The sequence below is a fragment of the Lissotriton helveticus genome, chromosome 8 (genome assembly GCF_964261635.1).
Source record: "Lissotriton helveticus chromosome 8, aLisHel1.1, whole genome shotgun sequence".
In the NCBI taxonomy this organism is placed as follows: domain Eukaryota; kingdom Metazoa; phylum Chordata; class Amphibia; order Caudata; family Salamandridae; genus Lissotriton; species Lissotriton helveticus.
This window is the reverse complement of record NC_136069.1, coordinates 67,666,905-67,689,816: the sequence shown is the minus strand read 5'-3', so window position 1 is coordinate 67,689,816 and position 22,912 is coordinate 67,666,905. Positions and strand designations below refer to the sequence as shown.

The following is a 22,912-nucleotide window of genomic DNA, read 5'->3' as shown; positions in this document are numbered from 1 at the left end:
TGCTAAAAAAATAACACCTTTTTATTGAAAACGCCCGTCTCTCTATTCTCTGAAATCTGGTGAAACTAAGTATGCACACTTGACTGAGTGAAATAGCTGTCTATTGTTTTCACACGACTCTAGAGATACACTCTTATTCTCAGGGAGCAAAGTTGTCATGTTTTATGGTTGTCAGAAGCTAATCCCTTCTTGTCTATCCAGGGAGGTTAAACTCCTCGTTTATTCGAGAAAGTTTCTAGTGACCTCTGAGCTAGCTGGCAAACCTTAAGTCTAATATAGTCAGTAGAGACCTAGTCGACCTCAGTCCTACGTCTACACTGCTGTTTATATTATTCCAATGCGCAGAGCCTATTGGGATTATAGGAACTACACTACACTACATATGCACATACCTTAAACCGAGTTACTCAATTGGCGTTTCTATGTTGCAAACATTTAACAAAATCCGTAATAGAAAAGGACTAGAAGTTATCTATGATTATGCATATTTCCCCATCTTGACAAGGAATTGTCACTCCACCTTTATTCCGTTTCAGCTTGTCAACTAACATTAGTCCTATACAGAATTCCTAACCTATTATGTAATTCTATGAAGACGCTGGATCAAGAATTTACGTTTTGTTCATGTAACTTCACATGTTTGGAATGACATATCAGGATCTTTGGGGATAATTTCCTTGCATTTTTGGATATGCATCAAATAATTTGTTTCAAGAATCCTGTGAGGCCTCAACATTAAGCTACCTACCTTCAGTACGCATGAAATCATACCAACAAAAAATGCATGTGGTGGCTCGAGTAGAGTCCTTATAACTCTAATCAGTAACACCTTAGCTGTGAGATCCACCATGACTGAACTCAGGATAAATGACATCTTGGAGGTTTCAGGCAAAAAATGTGTAAATCATAATTGTAAATATTTATTTTCCACCAACATTATTAAAGAATAAGCCACGGTATCTATTTACTCTGGATCAATTGCACCATATCCTTGAACGCCACGCTTAGCATCTTGCTGCACTTAGTGGTGGTTTCAGCCAGTATCTGTTACCTTTATGTAATTCGCCTGGACGCCTGCACGCTTTGAGTAATTTATGATGAAAATGAGTAACAGGAAGCAATTAAGGTGTGCAACCCACTCTCAAATGATGTCACCAAGTTTCACACACATGATACTATTCACAGGTCATAATCTCACCACGGATGTCACCATGTTACTTTTCTCAACGTGTTACTAGCCTGCATTGCACCTGTAATCAACATGGGCGAGCTGGCCCCGAGCCCAGGGTGCTGGCCTTCAGAGGGGCGCAGGAGCTGCCTGAATTTCTCTCCCTTGCACGTAGCTCCAAAGAAAAGCGTGTTTAAACACTCTTAGGAAGGTTGTGGGTACCAGCACCCTCATTTGTTTTGGTTTGCTTCTGGTGAAATCCCCCCCACATCCCCCCGCCTCCTCTTACCCCTCCAACGTTTGTAATACACAGATAATTACACCCTTGTCCCTCCTGGCATTCACTACTCACCTCCCTGCCACTCACCCTTAACCCTCCTGGCACTAACCCAGTTTAAAGCAACACACCCCTCATACCATTCAGTACCATACAATTACAAACCACATATTTACACACTAATCAATGCAACATAAATAATCTCCACATTATAACACTCAATACCACATAATTACACAACACATATTTATACTCAACTGAATACAACATAACTACACTCAACATTATACCACCTAGTACCTCATATGCTTGTTTCAAAGGTTGTGGTCAGTTTACGAAATCATACTGCAGTTAATTTTACGTACTGTGATCAGTTTCAGGTATGTGGCTGATTTCAAGAACTGTGGTCTGTTTTATGTTGTGAAGTTAGTTTGAGGCGGTCAGGTGCTAGTGTTGCATTATTATTAGCAATGCCAACTGCTCAAACTTTTATAATGCAAGATCTATTGCATTGCAAAGGCTTGTTTGCAAAGTCTTCACAAAGCAGACTCTGTCATGAATAGTTCGTATTCCTCGACAGTTAGTGAAAATCATACAATGGATTCAGGACTGGGAAACATTGCTAAACACAACTCTAGGGTACCTATTATCTGAATCAACGTCTCGCGATACGCTAAAGAAGATTACTTTCCCACAAAGTTAGTAATCAATGTATTTTTAGACAGTTTTATTGTTGCTGGCTTGTGTATTTATTTATTGGCCACACTGTTTTTTTTTTACTAGCTTCTTATTGCTATTTAGTATTCGTATAATATATATATTATTTTATGATTAAGATAATAAACTTGATTTAACCACTCAACTATGGAATCTGTGGGCCCAATTGACAAAGGTAAACTGAGATGCAAATCTTACTTTACGACTTTCAGTATTCACAAAGGGCATTTACAAGTAGAAAAGTTAGACTTTTGTCTCAGTTAAACTTAAGTTTTGGTCTTAAGTTTAACTGAGACCAAAACTGAGACAAAAGTCTAGCTTTACTACTCATAAATGTCCTTTGTGAATGCCGAAAGTCGTGGAGTTACACTTTCGGCCCAGTTTACCTTTGTGAATAGATCCCTGTGTTTTGAGAAGCCTTTGGAGATACAGAGCCCCTCATAATGGAATGTTTTGAAGACCATGGGCCAGATGTGGGTAGCCAAATACTGGTCGATAACGGCCGATTTCGGCCGTTACCGACCGGTATTTGACTTTTGAGATGTAGGTGGGTCGTTATTTACAGAATCGGTATATTTACCGATTTGGTAAATTTACCACTTTGGTATTTTACCGAATCGGTAAATATACCGATTCTGTAAATCCATATGTAGCTGACACTCCTAAGAGTGCCACAGGCCCTTAAGAGTCGGTATTTTACCACACAATCCTATTGTGTGGTAAAATACCGAATTCAGGTGTGCATGCACATCTGTGCATGCACACCTGTGCAATGTGACACACAGACATGCCCTTAGGGCATGTATGTGTGCCACATGTCACACAAGCCTGTACTTGGGGTGCTAGAGGGTGTCAAAGTGACACCCCCTGCACCCTTGCAGGATTCGGTATTTACCGATTCTGTAAATACCGAATCTGTATTTCCCATTGATTCCTATGGGCTTAAAGGCCCATAGGAATCAATGTGAAATACCGATTCGGTATTTACAGAATCGGTAAATACCGAATCTTACCGAATCGGTAATTGGTAAATAAGATTTACCTACATATGCCTCCTTCCTATTTACCTACTCTTAAATACCGAATCGGTATGATTCGGTATTTAAGAGTCAGTAAATAGGAATTACCTACATCTGGCTCCATATATAGAGACTAAAACGTAAACTTCTAGCTGACCAGTAACTAGGGGCAGGCGAGGGCACGGGTTAAAGCAGGCACAGCAGTTTAGATTCACGATGACTAGACACGTGTCAGATTACAGGGATAACCAATATATAAAAAGATCCGTTGATATAAATTCATCTTACATGGATATCCTGAAGACCTGGTAAGGATCCGCCTCTACTAAACCGACGTTGAACGCGCTTGGGTTAAAGGATGGTGAGAGCATTGTACTGCACAAGTAATAAACCTGGGGTCATTTTCCCACCTTTATTAATGTAAGCGGTATATTTTAATAAATCATAATGGCTAAGACACAAGAACCTTTTTCTCATAGACTTTCCCTGTGATCTGTGTCCTCAGCGCATCTTATCTGTTCCTCTGTGACAGATGAATATCCTTAGAATAAATGTAACCTCCCACAAATTACCTTTTGACCTTCTCTTTCAACGTAGGAATGGCCAATCAGCGGAGGGACGTGGAACCTCGGAACACAGACGTATCCAGAAATTATTATCACAGGGTAAGAGACATGAACAGCTTTATACACAATTATATTAAACATGTTTTTAAAGAATGTGGATGTGACGACATCATTCAAAGTGGCCTCTGGTTTCTTGTCATTTAAATATAACAGTTTCAAAACTGGCAATGTTTTGTCACGTGTGGTATTATGATTAAGGGTTGAAAATGCATAATAGCTTGTATTTATTCCTTGCTGAATTTTTAGACGGGTGTATTGAAAAATATGAGTATTTGTTTTTTTAAACATTATTTGATGGTGATGTTAGAACCACTGTGTGTGCACTGTTGGAAACTATATGTGGCTGATATTAATCAGGGGTTCTAAAGCCCTTGTTTACCAGGTCACTTGGCATTAATGAGTATTTATTTTATTTTTTATTTTATGCGTTTTTATATAGCGCGGACTTTACCCGAAGGTGTCAGAGCGCTTCACAACAGGAACAGTAATGATACATGAGGAGAGAATTACAAGTGAACAAATTACAAAAGCAAACGTTAAGATACATGAGGCAAAAGTTACAATTGTGAGCAAACAAAATACACGAGGTAGCAAACGGTACATTACAGGAGGAAAAAGTGACATGTGTGCAAGTTACAAAAGCGTACAAAGTACAAGTATAGGTATGATACTGCAATAAATGGCAGGCACTCAAGAACAAACGTTACGTAGGCAATGGTGGCACTTGTGCAAGTATCTAAAGCAAACAAAATGTAAGAGGTTGCAAACAGTGTGTTACAAGAGAAAAGTGACGTGTGCATGTTACAAAAGAGTACCAAACACAGGTAGAAGGGTAATGCTGCAATGGTAACTAGCCATAATATCGAAAAAAATATATAGAATGGACATAATATAGAAGTAAAAATATAGAATGGACAAAATATCGAATGGACACAATATAGTAGTTAAAAATATTGAATTGAAGGTAAGTAATATCGAGTCAAAATATAGAAGTCAAAATATCGAAATATATAATACAGGCATTAAAATATATCGAATTTTTAATAATATCGATTTTTTTAAAGTGTTTTGTATGTTAGTATATGTGTGAAAAGTGTATATTATTTTTGTAATGTATGTTTAATTTATTTTAAGTAATGCATGTTATGTTAATTAATTTTTGCGTAATTTAAATCTGTAGCGGGTTGTGGGTTTAGAGGGGAATAGGGTGGGAAGTAATTTAATGATATTAATTGAAATATACATTTTTAGAAATTATTACTTATTTTTAATTTAATTTTGCTTTTTAGTTTTGTAGTGGGTAGTGGGTTTATAGGGGAATAGGGTAGGAAGTAATTTATTGTAATTAATTAAATATTTTTATTTATTTATTGGTATTTATTTTGAATTTATTTTGAATTAATTTTTAATTGGTAAATCATTTTTATTAATTGATTAATTGATAACTATGTTAATTGTATTAATTTATTTTCCGTAGCGGGTAATGGGTTTATAGGGGAATAGGGTGGGAAGTAATTTAATTTTAATTAAGTAAATATTTTTTTTATTTATTGGTATTGATTTTTAATGTATTGTTAATTAATTTTTAATTGGTAATTCATTTTTATTAATTGGTAATTAATTGGTATCTATTGATTAATTGATAATTATTATAATTGTATTAATTTATTTTCCGTAGTGGATTGTGGGTTTATAGAGGAATAGGGTGAGAAGTAATTTAATTGTAATTAATTACATATTAAAAATACTTTCTCTGTATTGATAATTAATTTACTGTTAATTAATTATTAATTGGTATTAATTTGTATTAATAATTAGTTTTTGTTATTGGAAATTAATTAGTTGTTAATTAATTATGAATAGGTAATTAATTTGTTATAACTAATATTTATTTGTATTTCGAATTGATTAATTATTACATAATAATATTACATTGGTAATTAATTTTAAATAATGTTTTATTGGTATTGATATTTAATTAATTTTTTTTAATATATTAAATCATTACTTTCCCTACTGTTAAACTCACTGGAGTGGGAATAGTAATTTTTACCCCTACGCCATCCAACACTTTCCCTACTGTTGCACTCACTGGAGTGGGAATAGTAATTTTTACCCCTATTCTATCCAACGATTTCCCTACTGTTGTACTCACTTGAGTGGGAATAGTAATTTGTACCCCTATGCTATCCAACACTTTCCCTACTGTTGCACTCTCTGGAGTGGGAATAATAATTTTTACCCTCCTGCTATCCAACGCTTTCCCTACTGTTGCACTCACTGGAGTGGGAATAGTAATTTTTACCCCTACGCTATCCAACGCTTTCCCTACTGTTTCACTCTCTGGAGTGGGAATAGTAATGTTTACCCCTACGCTATCCAACGCTTTCCCTACTGTTGCACTCTCTGCAGTGGGAATAGTATTTTTTACCCCTACGCTATCCAACGCTTTCCCTACTTTTGCACTCTCTGGAGTGGGAATAGTAATTTTTACCCCTAAGCTATCCAACGCTTTCCCTACTGTTGCACTCACTGCAGTGGTAATAATACATTTTACCCTCCTGCTATCCTACGTTAAAAATATTGTATCTTTTTTATTAATATTAAGTTAATATATATATATACATATATATGTAATAAAAAATAAAATTGTATGGTTATATTTTTTAACTTAATTATTTATTAATTTTAAGGTTATATAAGTATTTTAAGTATGTTTTAGTTAATTAGATTTATTATTTCATTCATTTTAAATTACTTTTAAGACATTTAATAAAATTCAATATTTTGACTGGTATACAGCCTTTACATCGAAACTTTTACAACGAACTACCATTACAACGCAACTTTTACAACGTAAACCATTACAACGCATAGCGCTGGGGGGCGCTCTAGGATAGGGAATAGGTTTAATGTACTATCCAACACCTTCCCTACTATCCACGGGGACTGGAGTTGGAATAGTAAATTAAACTATTCACTACCCAGCGCCCAAAAGCATTATGCGTTGTAATGGTATGCGTTGTAAAACTTGCGATGTAAAGGTAGGCGTTGTAAAAGTATGCGTTGTAACATCATACATCCATTTTGACTAACTATATTTATTACAACTATATTTTTGATTCAATATTTTTGTACTTACCTGTTTAAAGATAGGAATTCGATATTTTTGCATTCTATATTTTGTCCACTATATTTTGGTAGGTCGATATTTTGGCATTCTATATTCTGTCAGTGATCCACTGCAATAAATGGCAGACACTTAAACCACAAAAACACACTGGGATGGCACTTTCATAGCCATGGAGGGTAGAATTTTCTATAATGGAAGGTCTTCCTTCAGATACTAGAGAGGGCGTGAATTAAATTTGAAAGTGTCTTTGAAGGAGGTCTGGGGGCCTGGCCTGGCAGGTTGGCTGGATTGAGTGACTCTACTGGAGGAGGACCGAGGCAGCTTTGCATAAGGCAGGCCTCTGCTGCCCAGAGCTGCGAAGTGGGCGCCAAACGATGGACCGGGCTTAGGTTTTCGCTCTGTACCTGCACAGACATATACAGTACAGAGCCACCATTACAGCAGAGACAACGAGCATCAGTTCTAGCTTGGCGGCAGGGCTTTAAGTGGGCCGGGTCTCACCGGGTCTGAACACCAGCAGTTTTTAAAGAGGGGCTTGAAACGGGTCTCTATTGGGCACCGTTTTGTGCCCTGGCACAGGCGGTCCGTTTTTTGCCGGGCTGCAGTGACAGCAGGCACATCGATGTGCGCTGCTTACACTGCTCACTTCTCACTAGTGTGCGCTGCTCACACTGCTCACTTCTCACTAGTGGGGAAGTTACGGCATGACGTCATACCATTGGAGCGTTGTAGGGGAAGGGAAATCATTTAAAGAGTCATTTTCTCTCTGGATTTCCCTTCTCTTTGTGAAACTCAGGAGCAGCGACATCGTCGTTGTGTCACCAGGGCTTTAAGTGGAAGCTTTTTCAATATTGTATACAAGCCATAGTTGCTGCTTATTTATCCTACACAACTACTAACAACCAATGACAATGCCAATAGTCCTGACTTGTAGATATGATGTTACTTGATGTATCATATCTGGATGCAATGACAGAAACAGCAAAATACAACTCGGGCGGCACACTATGCTAAGCACAGAATTTTAACTTAAGTGTTTTTAAACCACGCCCTTAATTGCACGCCCCTTTATGAGACCTCCCAGTTTTTTCATCCCACTTAAAGCCCTGCTTGGCGGTAAACAACAACACATATGAAACTCACAGGGAGCCCTCGCTACGTGGCACTTCCGGGTTCTACTTCCAAGAAGTGAACTGCGCAGCGCCTTGTTCTTTTAGCAGATTGACATTTTAATTGTTTTTGTGTCCCTGGCTGTTAGTTGTGCTCCCACGCGCGGCTCGCTCTCGATCCCTGCAGTCTCCCCGGCTGTCTCTCCGGCCCAGCCAGGAGGTGTCTCCTCCTGCAGTGTCGTGGCAGGGCAGGTGAAGCCGGCTGCGCATGCGCCTAGCCGCACTGACGGGAGGGGTTAACCAACCTCTTTGTTGTTCCATAGAAATAAGTGCTAAACACACAGGCCTCTCTGCACCCACCGTGGCCTGATTTATACAGTTCTCGTTTACCTTCAGCATTTTAAAAACGTCCAGAAGATTATATCTAGAAGTAGTTGCTTGTCACTCACATTCTACTATAATATCTTGGCATGTCTATCAAGAAAAGAGCAAGCAGAATGCGTCACTGTGGTCCTATCGCCACTCAGTGTCATCTAAATGATGGTACTGTGCAATCTATATTAGGCCGGACACAAGTCCTAAAAAAAGAAGTGGGGGGATGCTGACATCACGACAGGAAGAGACGTCACGAAAGGTGGCTCGCACCATGAGACTCATTGCCTCCCCTCGCCCACCCCTTAGCAAATGGAGCCACACATTCACTCTTTGGCCTCTCTGGGGTGAGATCTCGCCCCAGAGAGGCCAAATAGTGAATGTGTGGCTCCATTTGCTCTAGTTATCGAGCTCCCGGTAAAATAAGTGGGGGGACGCCGTCCACCCGGGTGGTACCCCGACTCGAGCCCTGATATTAGGGGACTTCACTGCCTGCTTTCCCGTCGTTTTAGCGTGATGGTGCCGGTGCCATGCTGCCTCAGGTGCCTACCCTCTGCATCCTCCCTCAATAATAAGGTTAACGGATGACTGTAGGAACGAGAAGGCAATGTTTCACGTCTGGGCTTTTGGCAATCAATCAGTCGGAATTTATAGAGCGCGGCTAATCACCCGAGAGGGTATCCAAGCGGTGGGATCCTGCTGTGATCAGTCAAAGAGCCAGGTCTTAAGTTCCTTTCTGAATTCCGGCACAGAGGAAGCTGTTCGGAGGTGGAGGGTAAGGTCGTTCCAGGACTTGGTGGTGAGGTAGGAGAAGGAGCGTCCTCAGCTGTGGGTTCGATGGACGAGGAGAGTGTGTGCGAGGGAAAGAGGTGCTAGTCCTTTTACAACCAAATACATTCTGGTAGTTGTAGTTCTGATTCACATTGATGAAACAAATTGGACTAACTTAACCCGTTTACCACGGCGATTATTTCGCCTCAGTGCCGGCGTTCCACGCAGTGGGCGGGGCTGCGTCGGCCGTTCGCAGCACCAGCGAGGTAGTGCTCACAACGGCCAACGGGAGCCCGGAAGAGGTTAAAGGAACTCCAAGGCCTGAATCATTGCATCCTTGGTGACATGCGCTCATTGGTAACCTTGCCGAGCGTGGTTCACACCAGGGGGGATGGAACTTGTCCCTAATCCAGAACTATTGCATAAAACATTTTATGATTTGCTCTAATTGTATCTCCTTTCTACAAAGTTCTTTGTTTAAATGTTCTGATTTAGATTGTGGGGGATGAAATGGAGAAAGGCGTTACAGCGTTAAGGAAACCGGGTAAAACAACATTCAGGGGTGATAGTCACGGGGCATCTTTTAAATGTGTTGGTATTTTAAGTTTGTTTGGAGTTTGTGTCTTAAAAACAGAAAACATGGTGCCCCCCTGGGTAAAGTTCAGAGCCTTCAGTAGAGTCACAACTTTGGTGGCTCATTGAAGACACACCATCAGGGATCTCTAAGTTCGGTGTTTAGTAGGATGCCAGTGATTGAACCAGCGCAGGGTTGGGTTCATGTTGGTGGTGCAGGGTAGACCCCAGGTGTAGTTTCCTGCAGTGGTACTTACTTGAGAGCTGGAAGGTCCTCATGGGTTCATAGACTCTCCTTTCCTGCAGACGTCCTTCACGTCGGTTTTCGATAGCTCGGCCTTGCCCTCTTGATCAGTGGCTTGCCTACTCCTTTCAGTGTCCAGTTCAGCGTCCTCTTGGTCAGACGCTAGAGCGTATTCTCAGTTCTGAAGTGGATAGACCAGGCCCTACCTCTGGTAAAGTTCTTCTGTCTGTCCATGCAGGCCCAGCCTCTTTCCCAAAGCCCATATCAATACAAATGTTTGCTTACAAGGGCCCAGCACTATGCTAGCATGTAATGTCCCTGAACAGGACCTGGCAGCAGTGCTCCCCCCCTTTATTCTTGTTGCCATGGTGCCCACTAACGATACATAAAGGCGTAAGAGTATCCAGTTTCTTGTTTGTTAAATAAAACTCTTCAGAGCCTGCTCACAAAATACTTTTTGTAGAACATTTAGTAGTATTACAATAGTACTCACGTACTACAAACCGCTATTCAAACCTGCGAAAGTCTCTGCCACCGCTGTGGCCGCTCCTATCTTTTCTGTGCAGAGATCTCTGCCCCAACAGCAGAGATCATGTGGAAGTGATTTGAAAATGAGGAATACTTACTACTAAATGTAAAGGTTTATGGGAGGAGTAAGGTGGGGTTGAAGGTGGTTTAAGGAGGGCTTTAGCAAGAGACATGCAAGCACTCAAAAAAGAATAAGAATATTGATATTTACAAACTTCTCTTCTGTAGTTACTACAGCCACAAACAACCCAAACTGTACTAAATGTACTCCAGCTTTGAGATGGAGTAAGTCCAGCACCACACATGGCCAACCACGTGTACCATAAAAAGTAATGGAGGCATGGACTTAAAATAAAAGCCCATATGAGCTAATCTTAAATTACATTGACTTAGTTTACCTTTTTTTTAAAAATAATTTAATGTTAAAACATTATTTAATACTTGAAGAATTAATTAGTCATCCATTATAAATTATGTTAACATTTTTCATCTGTAAACATTCATGCAAATTTCTTAGCTAAACTACTCATGGGTGAGGTTAACCTTTGTGAATAGCCCTTTTCATGTGTTGTGGTTTTGTGAGTATTTGGAACCTTGTCTTTAGCATGTTAAAGATCACTTCCTTCAAACCTCTTTCATTGGCTGCTCTAGTAGCCAATCATTGTGATAATCCAATCTTTTGTGAGAAGTTCTGCTTTTCAAGGTATTCTAACCAGAGCTTTAAAAGTGGCCTAGAGAGGCATACTTGTTGGAAGGGCATTTCCGACCGAATAGGAGAGATCTGACCACACATGGGTATACATTCAGTAGCATATGTGGGAGAGTGGCTGGAAAAAGGGAAATACTTACTACTAAATGGCTCATTACTACTCTTCTTAACTGTAGAAAAAAGTGATCTAATTTCTGATTAACATTCATCCTAGCTCCTCCATTTGTTTTAGCACCAAGAACCCTTTGGGTAGCAGGGTGCAATAAACACTGCATAACACAGCAAGAGAGGCTCTACAAGAGAATATACTACGCTGCGGCCTTACAATAATTTATCCCATTTTAGCTCTAGCCTGATAGCGCACCTGCTTGCAAGACATATTATTACCAACGCTTTGAAATATACTTAAAGAGAGTTTGGGCTAAACCAAGAAAAGTATTCCTCTCTTATCTCATGCTATTCGCTATTCATTCTGCCTTCCTGGAATGATTATTATTGGGAAGCATGAGTAACTATTTTACATCGAAATATACAAATAATCAATACTCTGTTTGTTCCAATCCATCCTTTATGGTGTATATGAATTTTATTCAGAACTCAATCCTTTTTACTTCTTTTTCTCAGCATTGGCAACGCCAACAGCGCGAGCTTTGATATGATATGATATGATATGATAGGATAGGATAAGATGTGATATGATATGACAGGATAGGATATGATAGGATAGGATAGAATAGGAACTGATATGATATGACAGGATCGGCTAGGATGTGATATGATATGACAGGATAAGATATGATAGGATAAGATAGGATAGGATAGGATGTGATATGAGAGGATAGGATCGGATAGGATATGATAGGGTGTAGGAGAGTAGGGTCTGCAATCCTATGATCACCCAGATTTTTGCTTTTTGCTGCACTGGTTTACGACTTTCCCTGGCTGTGGGCCTGCTAATCAGACCCACAGCCTAGCTGTTCTCTCTATCCAAATTGTACTCAGGTACTGAATTGGCACTGGGCCCTCTCCAAGTCCCTGTACCCAGGGCTGAGGTGTACCCAGAAGTCTCCCAGGGGCTGAAGCATGTATTATGCCACCCCTGGGCTGACTAACTAAACTGACACAACTGGCTGCACGACAGCTGGGGCAAGGTGGTGTACTCACCCTTTGCTTTAGATATAGTATACCTATATCTAACCCTAAAAATGGACACACAGATCTCCTATCAGTCACTCCTATGGCAGGCCTTAACAATCCTGAAGGCAGAGTGCTTGGAATCGTGTGAGATGGTGCTCTGGCATGAGCTGAGCCTGTCTGCGGCTTTCGGGATCCATCCCTTAGCCGTTTCCATGATATCGCATACCATATACTCTTAAGTGCATTATAATCCTCGCGGTTATATGCCAACTCTGGTATCGCTTTATCAAAACATGTCGAGTGAGGTGTCATACGAATTGGAATACTAACCCCTCGCCAATTCTGGCGACGGGGTTAGCATTCCACCATTCTAGAGGGACACGACATGTATGTAACCCCTAACCCCGGTTAAAGTCAAACAGAGCCTCAGCTCCACAAAATGGATGCTGCCACCGAGACACAAGTCTGCCCTCCTGCTGCTGGGAGTCCTCCCAGAGCAGGAGATAAGGACAAAGGGTTTCCTGCCAGGGGCGGTGCCAGCACCGTCCCAGACAGGGTTTTGTGTATTATAGGTAGGCAGGGCTTTAGAGGAAGGTGACTGCACGTGGCACCCCGGTGCTCACTGTGCATAGGCTGGCTGGAACCAGTTCCAGGGTCACTCCAGACCCTGTGCTGGGGAAAAGCCCGCCAAGGAAGTGGGTGTAACCACCCCCCTCCTAGTCCCACCCATAGGGCAGGACTTAGTCGCGTGCCAGCCCCTTTTTACAGGATAAAGGTAGGAACTGGCCCCCTTCCAAATGAGATCATCTTTGAATCCTGAAACTACTTTCCACGAAAGGAACTCAAGACTTCTTCCTAAGATTTCTCCCTTGTGACTAAGGAGTAGTCACCCTGCATCCGCAGGCACCATCTTAAGAACACTGCGGTCTGCTGCAAGTCTCTCCTCCGGATCAAGACTGCCCAGCTCGACGAGAACCGGCTTCCCTGGCACCTCTGACCTCTACCTGCATCATCAGTCACGCTGAGATTCGTGGGTGTGACGAGACCTCGAGGGACCGCCCATCTTCAAGACTGCACGACTTCTTTCCAGCAAGCCCGCCGAGTAATTTCCTGGTGAGTGCTTTGGGGTCCGAGAAGCCCCGACCCTGAGCAGCTCCAGCACCGAAGTGCAGCCTCCCAGCATCTCCACGATCTGCGTGGGGCCCTTCTGCTTTTTGCTGCTCACCGCGTTGTTTGGCTACTAGCCCGCTGGCTTGTGGCCTTCTGAACGATGCCCGACGACATTTCTGCTGCTGGTCTGGTTGCTCCAGGCTGGCCCTTGCTCCCTTCCAAAAGAGGAGCCCCCCGGACCCTCCTGGTCCACTCAAGACGCCATTTTGAGTCCACCGCGTGGGCTTGAATTAGCCAAGGCTTGTTGCCCAATCCTGGGTAACTTCGACGCCGACAGCTTCATCCATCGTGGGACAGCTCGCCTCTCCCTCCTGGTCGCCGACAACGCCTCCTGGTCCGTGAGATCTGCAGAGCCAGCGTCGCCCACTCACCAAGTCGAGGTGACTTCGCCCGGTGCCATCCTGGTGCCCACTTAATCACTGGCTAGTGATTCAAGAACTTGGTCCCCTCTGCTTTCAGGTTTTCTTCTTCCTTGATCCAGGCTTGGATCCAACGAACTTTCCTTCACTGGTCGCCTGCCAGCAACTTCCTTCTTCCAGGCTCCTGGTCCGGCAACGAGATCCCCGACGTCTTTTCAGACCTATGCAGCTGCAGCCCCTGGGCTAGGTAACTTCGGCACTTTGGTGTCCCAGCATAGCCTCACTATCCTAGGGTCAGGATCCACTGTCGTTTTCTTCCTACCAGGTCGGGTTCGCCCGTGAACACTAACTTTGCCTTTACTAGCCTCCATAGACTTTGTCCCGCATCCCGCGTGAGAGTGCCCACTCTGCACCCGAGTCCCCTAGGTCTCCTAGAAGTAATCTAACGATTCTATAGTCAAGTCCTAGCGATTCCAAAGCCTATTAGTACTGTACTTACCTGCTAGTAATTTCGCATTCCACTTTTAAAGTATATGGTTTTTCGTGCCCCTCGGGCATTTGTGTATAACGTGCTAACTTAAGTATTTTCGTAAGAGTTTTGTTGTGTGCTTAGCACCCTGTCCTCATAAAGAGTACAGGGTTGTTGTGATTCTAATAAATACATTGTTTATTTTCATAACACTTGTGTGGTGTCCTTTCACTGGGTGTTCAAGGGGTAATGTGATGGTAAAACAGCTGGCTTAACACGCCCTCTAGAGTCTTAGCCTTAGACTGCTCGTATCCATGCTACTAGGATAGCTGGTCTATAAGGTTGACTTACAACCAATCATCAATAAGGGTTGTTTGGACTGATATATAGTGATCACTAGAATAGTGAACACTGCACATCAGGCCAACTTCTCACATTGGTGAGCAGCGGTTGGGATTTGAGCTTGCTGTTGTTTTACCACACATGCCCTAAGAATATCTTGTGAAAGATCACATAAGTACTAAAGGTACATATAACTTAGCTTAGAATACTCTGAGTTCTACTGAACCAGCTGTTGTAGCTCCTAGGGCCTAGCACACCCTAAACTACAACTCTAGCAAGGGATCAGTAGGCAAACATATAGTGTAGGTAAGTGCACCACTTACACCTCACTAGAAAAGCATGTCTACCCAGGGAGATTCTACTGAGACTCCCCTGGTCAGTGTTGACCCTCCACAGGTCACTTCAAGATATGCAGCTCTCAGTTTCCAGGAGATGAGACAGATCTGTGTCTCCAGAAAACTGAAGCAGGGGTCTAACCCCACCATTCCCTTTCTGATAGGTCTCTTAGAGACATATGATGCCAGAAAGCTTTCTCAGTTACATGAGAACATGCCAGCCTTAGAGGGAACCTCTGGGGATCCAGACCTCCCCAACACTGCTACTGCAGTTGAGGAGGAGGAGGATCAGGAGGAACTCTCTGGGGATGAGGTAGACAAAGGTCTTGAGGTAGTCAGAAGGCTAACTAGGACCAACTTAGACTTACTTGGGCTAGGATCTGGGGGACCCCCAGTACTAACCCGAAGTGGGCCTAACCTTGGAGTTAGGAGAGATAGATCTCTTTCTAGGGACTCCAATAGATCTCTGCACTCTAATGCCTCTTCTCAGGGGAGAAGGAATCCTCCACAGAGGAGATTTACTTCCCCTCAGAGAAAAGAGCATGAAGCTAGAATGAGACAAGCTGAACTGAGGATTGAAAGGGAAGAACTTGCCCTGGCCAAAGAGAAGCTTGCCTTTGCTAGAGAGCAGCAGATGAGTGGGCTAGCACCCACTGGTGGCAGCAATCTCCCAAGAGATAGAGAGAAGGGTTTAGATACTAAACACCTGACTAAAATAGTGCCCCCCTTTAAGCAAGGGGATGATATCCAGAAATGGATGGCTGCTCTGGAGAGGGCCTGCACTGTGCAGTGCATTCCCCAGAGTCAGTGGGCAGCTATACTGTGGCTCTCCTTTGATGGTAAAGGTAGAGATAAGCTCCTCACTACAAGAGTAGAGGATGCTAACAATTACCAGGTCCTGAAGAATACACTGGTTGATGGGTTTGGTTTAACCACTGAGCAGTACAGGTTGCTGTTCAGAGACACCCAGAAAACTCAGTCTCAGGACTGGTCTGACTTTGTGGATTGTGCCACTAAGGCTTTGGAGGGCTGGTTGCTGGGTAGCAAGGTTACAGATTACACAGGATTGTATAATCTAATGATGAGAGAACAAATTTTAAACAATTGTCAGAACCAGTTGTTGCACCAGCACCTTGTTGATTCAGATCTGACCTCTCCCCAAGAATTGGGAAAGAAGGCAGACAAATGGGTCAGGACAAGGATCAAGCAGAACCAGAACCAGAACCAGGGTGGTCAGAAGAAAGCAGACCAGAAGGGTAATGTTAAGAATGAGCAAAATGACCAGAAGTCTTCACCAGGTCCCCAACAAACCAAAGAGGGTGGGGGTCAGGCTTCCCAGAAGAAGAAGACTCAAGAAGGCCAGTCAAAAAGGTGGTGCCAGTACTGTAAAAGTAAATCTCACTGGTTTAGTGAGTGCACCAAAAGAGGAGGACAAACTCCTGCCACTACAGCCCCTAAGGCAACTGCACCCCCTAGTACAGTCAGTAGTGGTAGTGTACCTCCCAAGGCATTAGTTGGGTTAACCTTGGGTACTGAGGGGTCTGACAACTTAGTTGGCACACTCACTCAGGCTGTCCTTGTCTGTACAGGGGATATGGATATGTCCCCTGAAATAAGTCCCAATACTTTGGGCAAATACAGGCAGACACCTTTGATTAATGGCAAAATGGCTCAGGCCTATAGGGACACTTGTGCCAGTGTCACCATGGTGACACCTAACTTTGTGGACCCTGGACAGATCATGCCAGGTACTGATTTCCTGGTGACCAATGCCAGCAATGTCACTACTAGTCATAGTGTGGCAATTGTGGCTTTCTCCTGGGGTGGAGTGAAGGGACAAAAGAAAGTTGTAGTCAGTTCAGACCTCCCAGTTGATTGTTTGTTGGGCAATGATTTGGAGTCATCACAATGGTCAGAAGTGGAGCAGAGGACTCACATGGAAATGTTAGGCTTGCCAGCACATGTGCTTGCTGTGACTAGGGGTTCATATCTCCTGAGGCGGAAAGCCGGGAGACGCTCTTTTTAAACTGTGATATTGTGATTTTAAAACTTTATTTGCTGCTACTTACTTGATTGCACCTCGAGGGCTCCGTGTAGCGGATCAAGCGCTCACGTGACGCCCTCCTGCCGGCTGGCCACGCCCACCTTCAGGCCACGCCCCCTTCCCGCCCTTCTTAAGCGCCAGTTCTCGAGCGCTCACTGGGTTCATATCTCCTGAGGCGGAAAGCCGGGAGACGCTCTTTTTAAACTGTGATATTGTGATTTTAAAACTTTATTTGCTGCTACTTACTTGATTGCACCTCGAGGGCTCCGTGTAGCGGATCAAGCGCTCACGTGACGCCCTCCTGCCGGCTGGCCACGCCCACCTTCAGGCCACGCCCCCTTCCCGCCCTTCTTAAGCGCCAGTTCTCGAGCGCTCACTGGGTTCATATCTCCTGAGGCGGAAAGCCGGGAGACGCTCTTTTTAAACTGTGATATTGTGATTTTAAAACTTTATTTGCTGCTACTTACTTGATTGCACCTCGAGGGCTCCGTGTAGCGGATCAAGCGCTCACGTGACGCCCTCCTGCCGGCTGGCCACGCCCACCTTCAGGCCACGCCCCCTTCCCGCCCTTCTTAAGCGCCAGTTCTCGAGCGCTCACTGGGTTCATATCTCCTGAGGCGGGAAGCCGGGAGACGCTCTTTTTAAACTGTGATATTGTGATTTTAAAACTTTATTTGCTGCTACTTACTTGATTGCACCTCGAGGGCTCCGTGTAGCGGATCAAGCGCTCACGTGACGCCCTCCTGCCGGCTGGCCACGCCCACCTTCAGGCCACGCCCCCTTCCCGCCCTTCTTAAGCGCCAGTTCTCGAGCGCTCACTGGGTTCATATCTCCTGAGGCGGAAAGCCGGGAGACGCTCTTTTTAAACTGTGATATTGTGATTTTAAAACTTTATTTGCTGCTACTTACTTGATTGCACCTCGAGGGCTCCGTGTAGCGGATCAAGCGCTCACGTGACGCCCTCCTGCCGGCTGGCCACGCCCACCTTCAGGCCACGCCCCCTTCCCGCCCTTACGGCCATCTATAACAATGTGCCATTTTAGTACGCGCAGCGGACGAGCGCAGCGGGAGCGCCGACTTCGCGCCGAAGTCGCGCATAAGTCAAGCCCGTCTGCGCCCGTCCGCGGCCGGACGGGGCCAGGGGCACGTCACTATGCCAAAATTCTGTCCTATACGTCTAAGGACCTCGTCGCCCTCCAAGGCCCCTGGCCTCTCCAGAATTCCGTCCATAGACTCGTCTCTGCACTAGGCCTTGCCCCTACCCTCCCCACACCTCCGCTTCCCCCGTTACGCACCCCCCTGTCACCCTGCCCTCCCACCGCCGATCCCTGCCCCACGACCCCAGCACTATCTGTCATCCTACTTAATACCAGGTCAGCGGTCAAGCACCAACACGAGCTGTACGTCCTACTCGACTCCGAGAAACCGGACTTACTGCTCCTGACCGAAACCTGGTACTGTGACTCCTCCCTCCCTGCTCTCCTGGCTACCCTTCCGCCTTCCTACGTGGCCCTGCGCGCCGATCGCCCGGCGGGCAGGGCTGGCGGTGGGGTCGCCTTAATCGCCAGGTCCGATTTGCATTTTCTATCACTTCCTTTTCCCTCTATGCTCCCTGCTGACTTTTTAGTAGTCCGCTCCCTCTTATCCTCCCCTCCCATCACTTGCCTTCTTGTGTACCGCCCTCCTCAGCCCTCACCTTCATTTTTACCAGCTTTTCAAGACCTTCTGGCCAATCTGGTGGTCAACTATGCCTCGGTTTTGGTGCTGGGGGATTTTAATTATTGGCCCTCAGACCCACACGAGTGCCCGGCCTCAAAAGAATTTACAGAATCCTTACTATCTTTCAACTTCGTCTCACATATAACTGACCCCACTCACTCTCACGGGCACATACTCGACCAGGTCTGGTCTCTCAACCTTCCATTGGCCTCGGTGGCTGTCTCTCCATGCCCCTGGTCCGACCATGCCCTCATCTCCTTCTCCATCCTCCACAACCCAATTTCCAGAACCCCGCGTGCCAAAAACACCTGGGCGCGGAACTGGAACAGGCTGGATCTCCCCTCCTTGACCTCCCTGCTCCGTAATTCCATTCCCTCCTTCTCTGGCCTATCATCTGCCTCTCAAGCCAAGGCCATAAACACCTGGCTGGCGGGAGGTTGCGACTCAGCGGCTCCCCTACGTCGCATTTCCATCCGTCGACTCAAGGACTCCAATAGATGGTTTAACGACCACCTAAAAGAACTCAAATTGAGCGCCCGACGGGCGGAGAGGCAGTGGAGGAAAGATTATAGCCTTTCATCTAAAACCCATTTCCTGGCTTCACTGGCTAAATATAAATCAGCAATCCTGGCTGCAAAAACCGACCACTTTTCCACGAAAATAACGTCTGCCGACAACAAACCCAGGGTAATCTTTGGCATCGTGAATGACCTGGCATTCTCTGACCGAACTTCGTCCCAAATCCCTCCCTCCCAGCCCCTCTGTGATCAACTCAATCACTACTTCTTGGACAAAATCACGACTATCAAGGCTAATATTCCATTACCCTCATCTGCTTTTGTTGATCCCTCTCCCCCCACTGTCCTAAACCCTCTTACCCTCATCCCTCCCTTCACTCAGGAATCTTTTTTGGCTATACTCCCCAAAGTTAAGTCAGGGTCTCCGGCGGACGTCTGCCCCGCACGCATCTTACAGCAAATATACTCTAGCTGCCCTGATCCCCCTATCGCCTTTCTCAATTGCTCCTTGGCTCAGGGTGTCGTGACCCCTGCACTCAAGGCCGCCACCATAGTTCCTCTGCTGAAGAAACCCGGCGCGGACCCGTCCATCTCGGCTAACTTTCGCCCCATCTCCCTGCTGCCCTTCCTGGGCAAGGTGATGGAACGCCATGTCACCGCGGTACTGAGCGCTCACACCGAGGCGAATGGGGGGCTGGCCTCTCGCCAGGCAGGATTCCGCCCCAGGCATTCGACCGAATCGGTCGTAGTTTCAGTCCTAGACAACCTCAGAAAGGGTATGGATGACAACAACCGCCAGGCTCTGGTCCTCCTTGATCTCTCCGCCGCCTTTGACACGGTGGACCATACCATCCTACTTGCCCGTGTCAAGGCGGCCGGTATCGGGGGATCAGCTCTGGTCTGGCTCTCCTCCTTTCTGAGGGACCGCACTCAGGCGGTCCGACTGGGCGATTTCACCTCCACCCCTCTCCCTGTCACCTGCGGTGTTCCCCAGGGTTCCTCTCTCTCTCCCTTACTCTTTAATCTCTATATCTTTCCTCTTATCTATGCACTCCAGCAGCTGGAGGTCACGGTTTACAACTATGCGGACGACCTCCAGCTCATCTTTGATCTGTCCCCCTCTCCTCTCTCGGTTTCTAATTTTCAGTCAACTATGACATTTATCAGGGACTGGATGAACCACAACCACCTTAAACTGAACCCCGACAAGACCGAGCTGGTTCTCACTGGTGGTTCATCCAGCCCCTGGAATTCTCTTTTCTGGCCCCTCTCTCTTGGCCCGGCACCATCCCCCTCCACTGTGGTCAAGACACTGGGTGTTAAAATTAATAATCAGCTCACTCTTCACTCTCAAATTAGTTCTGTGGTGTCCTCCTGTTTCCTCACTCTCCGAACTATCCGCTCTGTCTCCCGCTTCTTCTCTCCCCAGGCACTTAAGATCATCATAGCCGCCCTGGTAATCTCACGATTGGACTACGCCAACGCCCTCTATCATGGCATTCCAGCGTACAGCCTGCGTAGACTCCAAACCATCCAGAATCAGGCGGCCAGGCTGATATACGGCCTTCCACGCTATCACCACTCCACCCCCCTTCTTAAAGAGCTTCACTGGCTCCCCGTGAAACAACGCTCCCTCTTTAAGATAGGATGCATGGTTTTTCAGGCCCGTCAGGGCACTGCCCCCGCTTTCATCGCCTCACTAATTAAACCCTATGTCCCCGCTAGAAATCTCCGGTCTTCCTCCAAGTTCCTTCTCCAGATCCCCCGCTTCTCACGCAAAAAATGGGGCGGTTCTAATTTCTCAACTCTGGCTCCTACCTTCTGGAATTCACTTCCAGACAATCTCCGTTCTGCAACTCAGTATCTCTCTTTCCGTAGAGACCTGAAAACTTTCCTTTTCAGCCAGGCTTTCCCCGCCTAATACTTACTCCACCCTTCCATGGTCTTTCTCCCTCAGTTCTGAACCTCCAGCGCCAAGAAACCGCAAGGTGTACGCCGCGCTCTACAAGTGTTTTAAATTAGAAATTAGAAATTAGGTCACAGGCCAGAAAATGCCCCACTGAACAGGTGCTGGATCCTGAAATGATGGACCAGACACCTTCCAAGAAGAAGAGCAGTAAGGGTAAGGCTTTGCCTTCCCCCTTACCCCAGGTTGAGGATCAAGTCTCTGAGGAGGCTGATCTGAGAGAACTGAGGGAAACTGAGCCTAAAGAGCTTGAACTTGATCAAGTTGAGTTTCTGGGCTCAGGGGGACCCTCCAGAGCAGACCTGGGGAAGGAACAGTTGAGCTGCCCTTCCCTTGAACCCCGCAGACAGCAGGCTGCTGCTGAGGCTGCAGGGAATGCCACAGGTGCCCACAGGGTATACTGGGAAGATGGACTCCTGTACTCTGAGTCAAGAGACCCCAAGCCTGGTGCAACCAGGAGGCTGGTCATCCCCTTGTCTCTGAGAGGTTTCCTTCTCACCTTGGCCCATGAGATTCCCCTTGCAGGTCACTTAGGTCAGACAAAGACTTGGGACAGGCTTGTCTCACACTTTCACTGGCCCCATATGAATGAGAATACCAAGGAGTTTTGTCGCTCCTGTGTCACTTGCCAAGCCAGTGGTAAGTCAGGTGGCACAACAAAGGCCCCCCTCATACCACTACCTGTGGTGGGGGTTCCCTTTGAAAGAGTGGGGATTGACATTGTTGGTCCAATGGAACCCCAGACAGCATCAGGGCACAAGTTTATACTGGTGGTAGTGGATCATGCCACCAGGTATCCTGAAGCTATTCCCCTTAGGACCACTACAGCACCTGTAGTGGCAAGAGCCCTAGTTGGAGTGTTCTCCAGAGTGGGTTTCCCTAAGGAGGTCGTTTCTGACAGAGGTACAAACTTCATGTCAGGATATCTGACTGCAATGTGGAAGGAGTGTGGTGTGAACTACAAGTTCACCACACCCTACCACCCACAATGCAATGGGCTTGTTGAGAGATTCAACAGGACCCTCAAAGGGATGATTCATGGGCTACCTGAAACTCTTAGGAGAAGATGGGATGTCCTGATCCCCTGCCTCTTGTTTGCTTACAGAGAGGTCCCACAGAAGGGGGTTGGCTACAGCCCTTTTGAGCTTCTGTATGGGCATCCTGTAAGAGGACCCCTGTGTTTGGTGAAGGAAGGATGGGAGAGACCTCTCAAAAAGCCTGCAACCAACATAGTGGACTATGTACTTGGTCTCCGCTCCAGGATGGCTGAGTATATGGAGAAGGCATCCAAAAACCTTGAGGCCAGCCAAGAACTTCAAAAAGCTTGGCATGACCAAAAGGCTGTTCTGACTGTGTACCAGCCAGGACAGAAGGTGTGGGTGCTGGAGCCAGTGGCCCCAGCAGCTCTGAAAGACAAATGGTCTGGGCCCCACACCATCATTGAGCAAAAGGGAGAGGTTACCTACTTGGTGGACCTTGGAACTCCCAGGAGCCCTCTCAGAGTGCTCCATGTTAACAGGCTCAAGGCATATGTTGACAGGAAGGACATGAGCTTGCTCATGGCCACAGATGAGGGACAGGAGGAAGAGAGTGACCCTCTCCCAGAC

At 45.6% G+C, this 22,912-nt stretch overlaps 1 protein-coding gene across 1 annotated transcript in view; it reads left to right on the top strand.

The window, feature by feature from the left end:
• The window catches only part of STXBP5L (syntaxin binding protein 5L), a 1,741,945-nt gene that overhangs the window by 1,028,493 nt on the left and 690,540 nt on the right, over nucleotides 1-22,912 (top strand). The window contains exon 13 of the mRNA XM_078656640.1: nucleotides 3,779-3,846. Coding sequence (XP_078512766.1) covers nucleotides 3,779-3,846 — 68 coding nt within the window. The remainder of the gene's footprint in view (nucleotides 1-3,778; nucleotides 3,847-22,912) is intronic.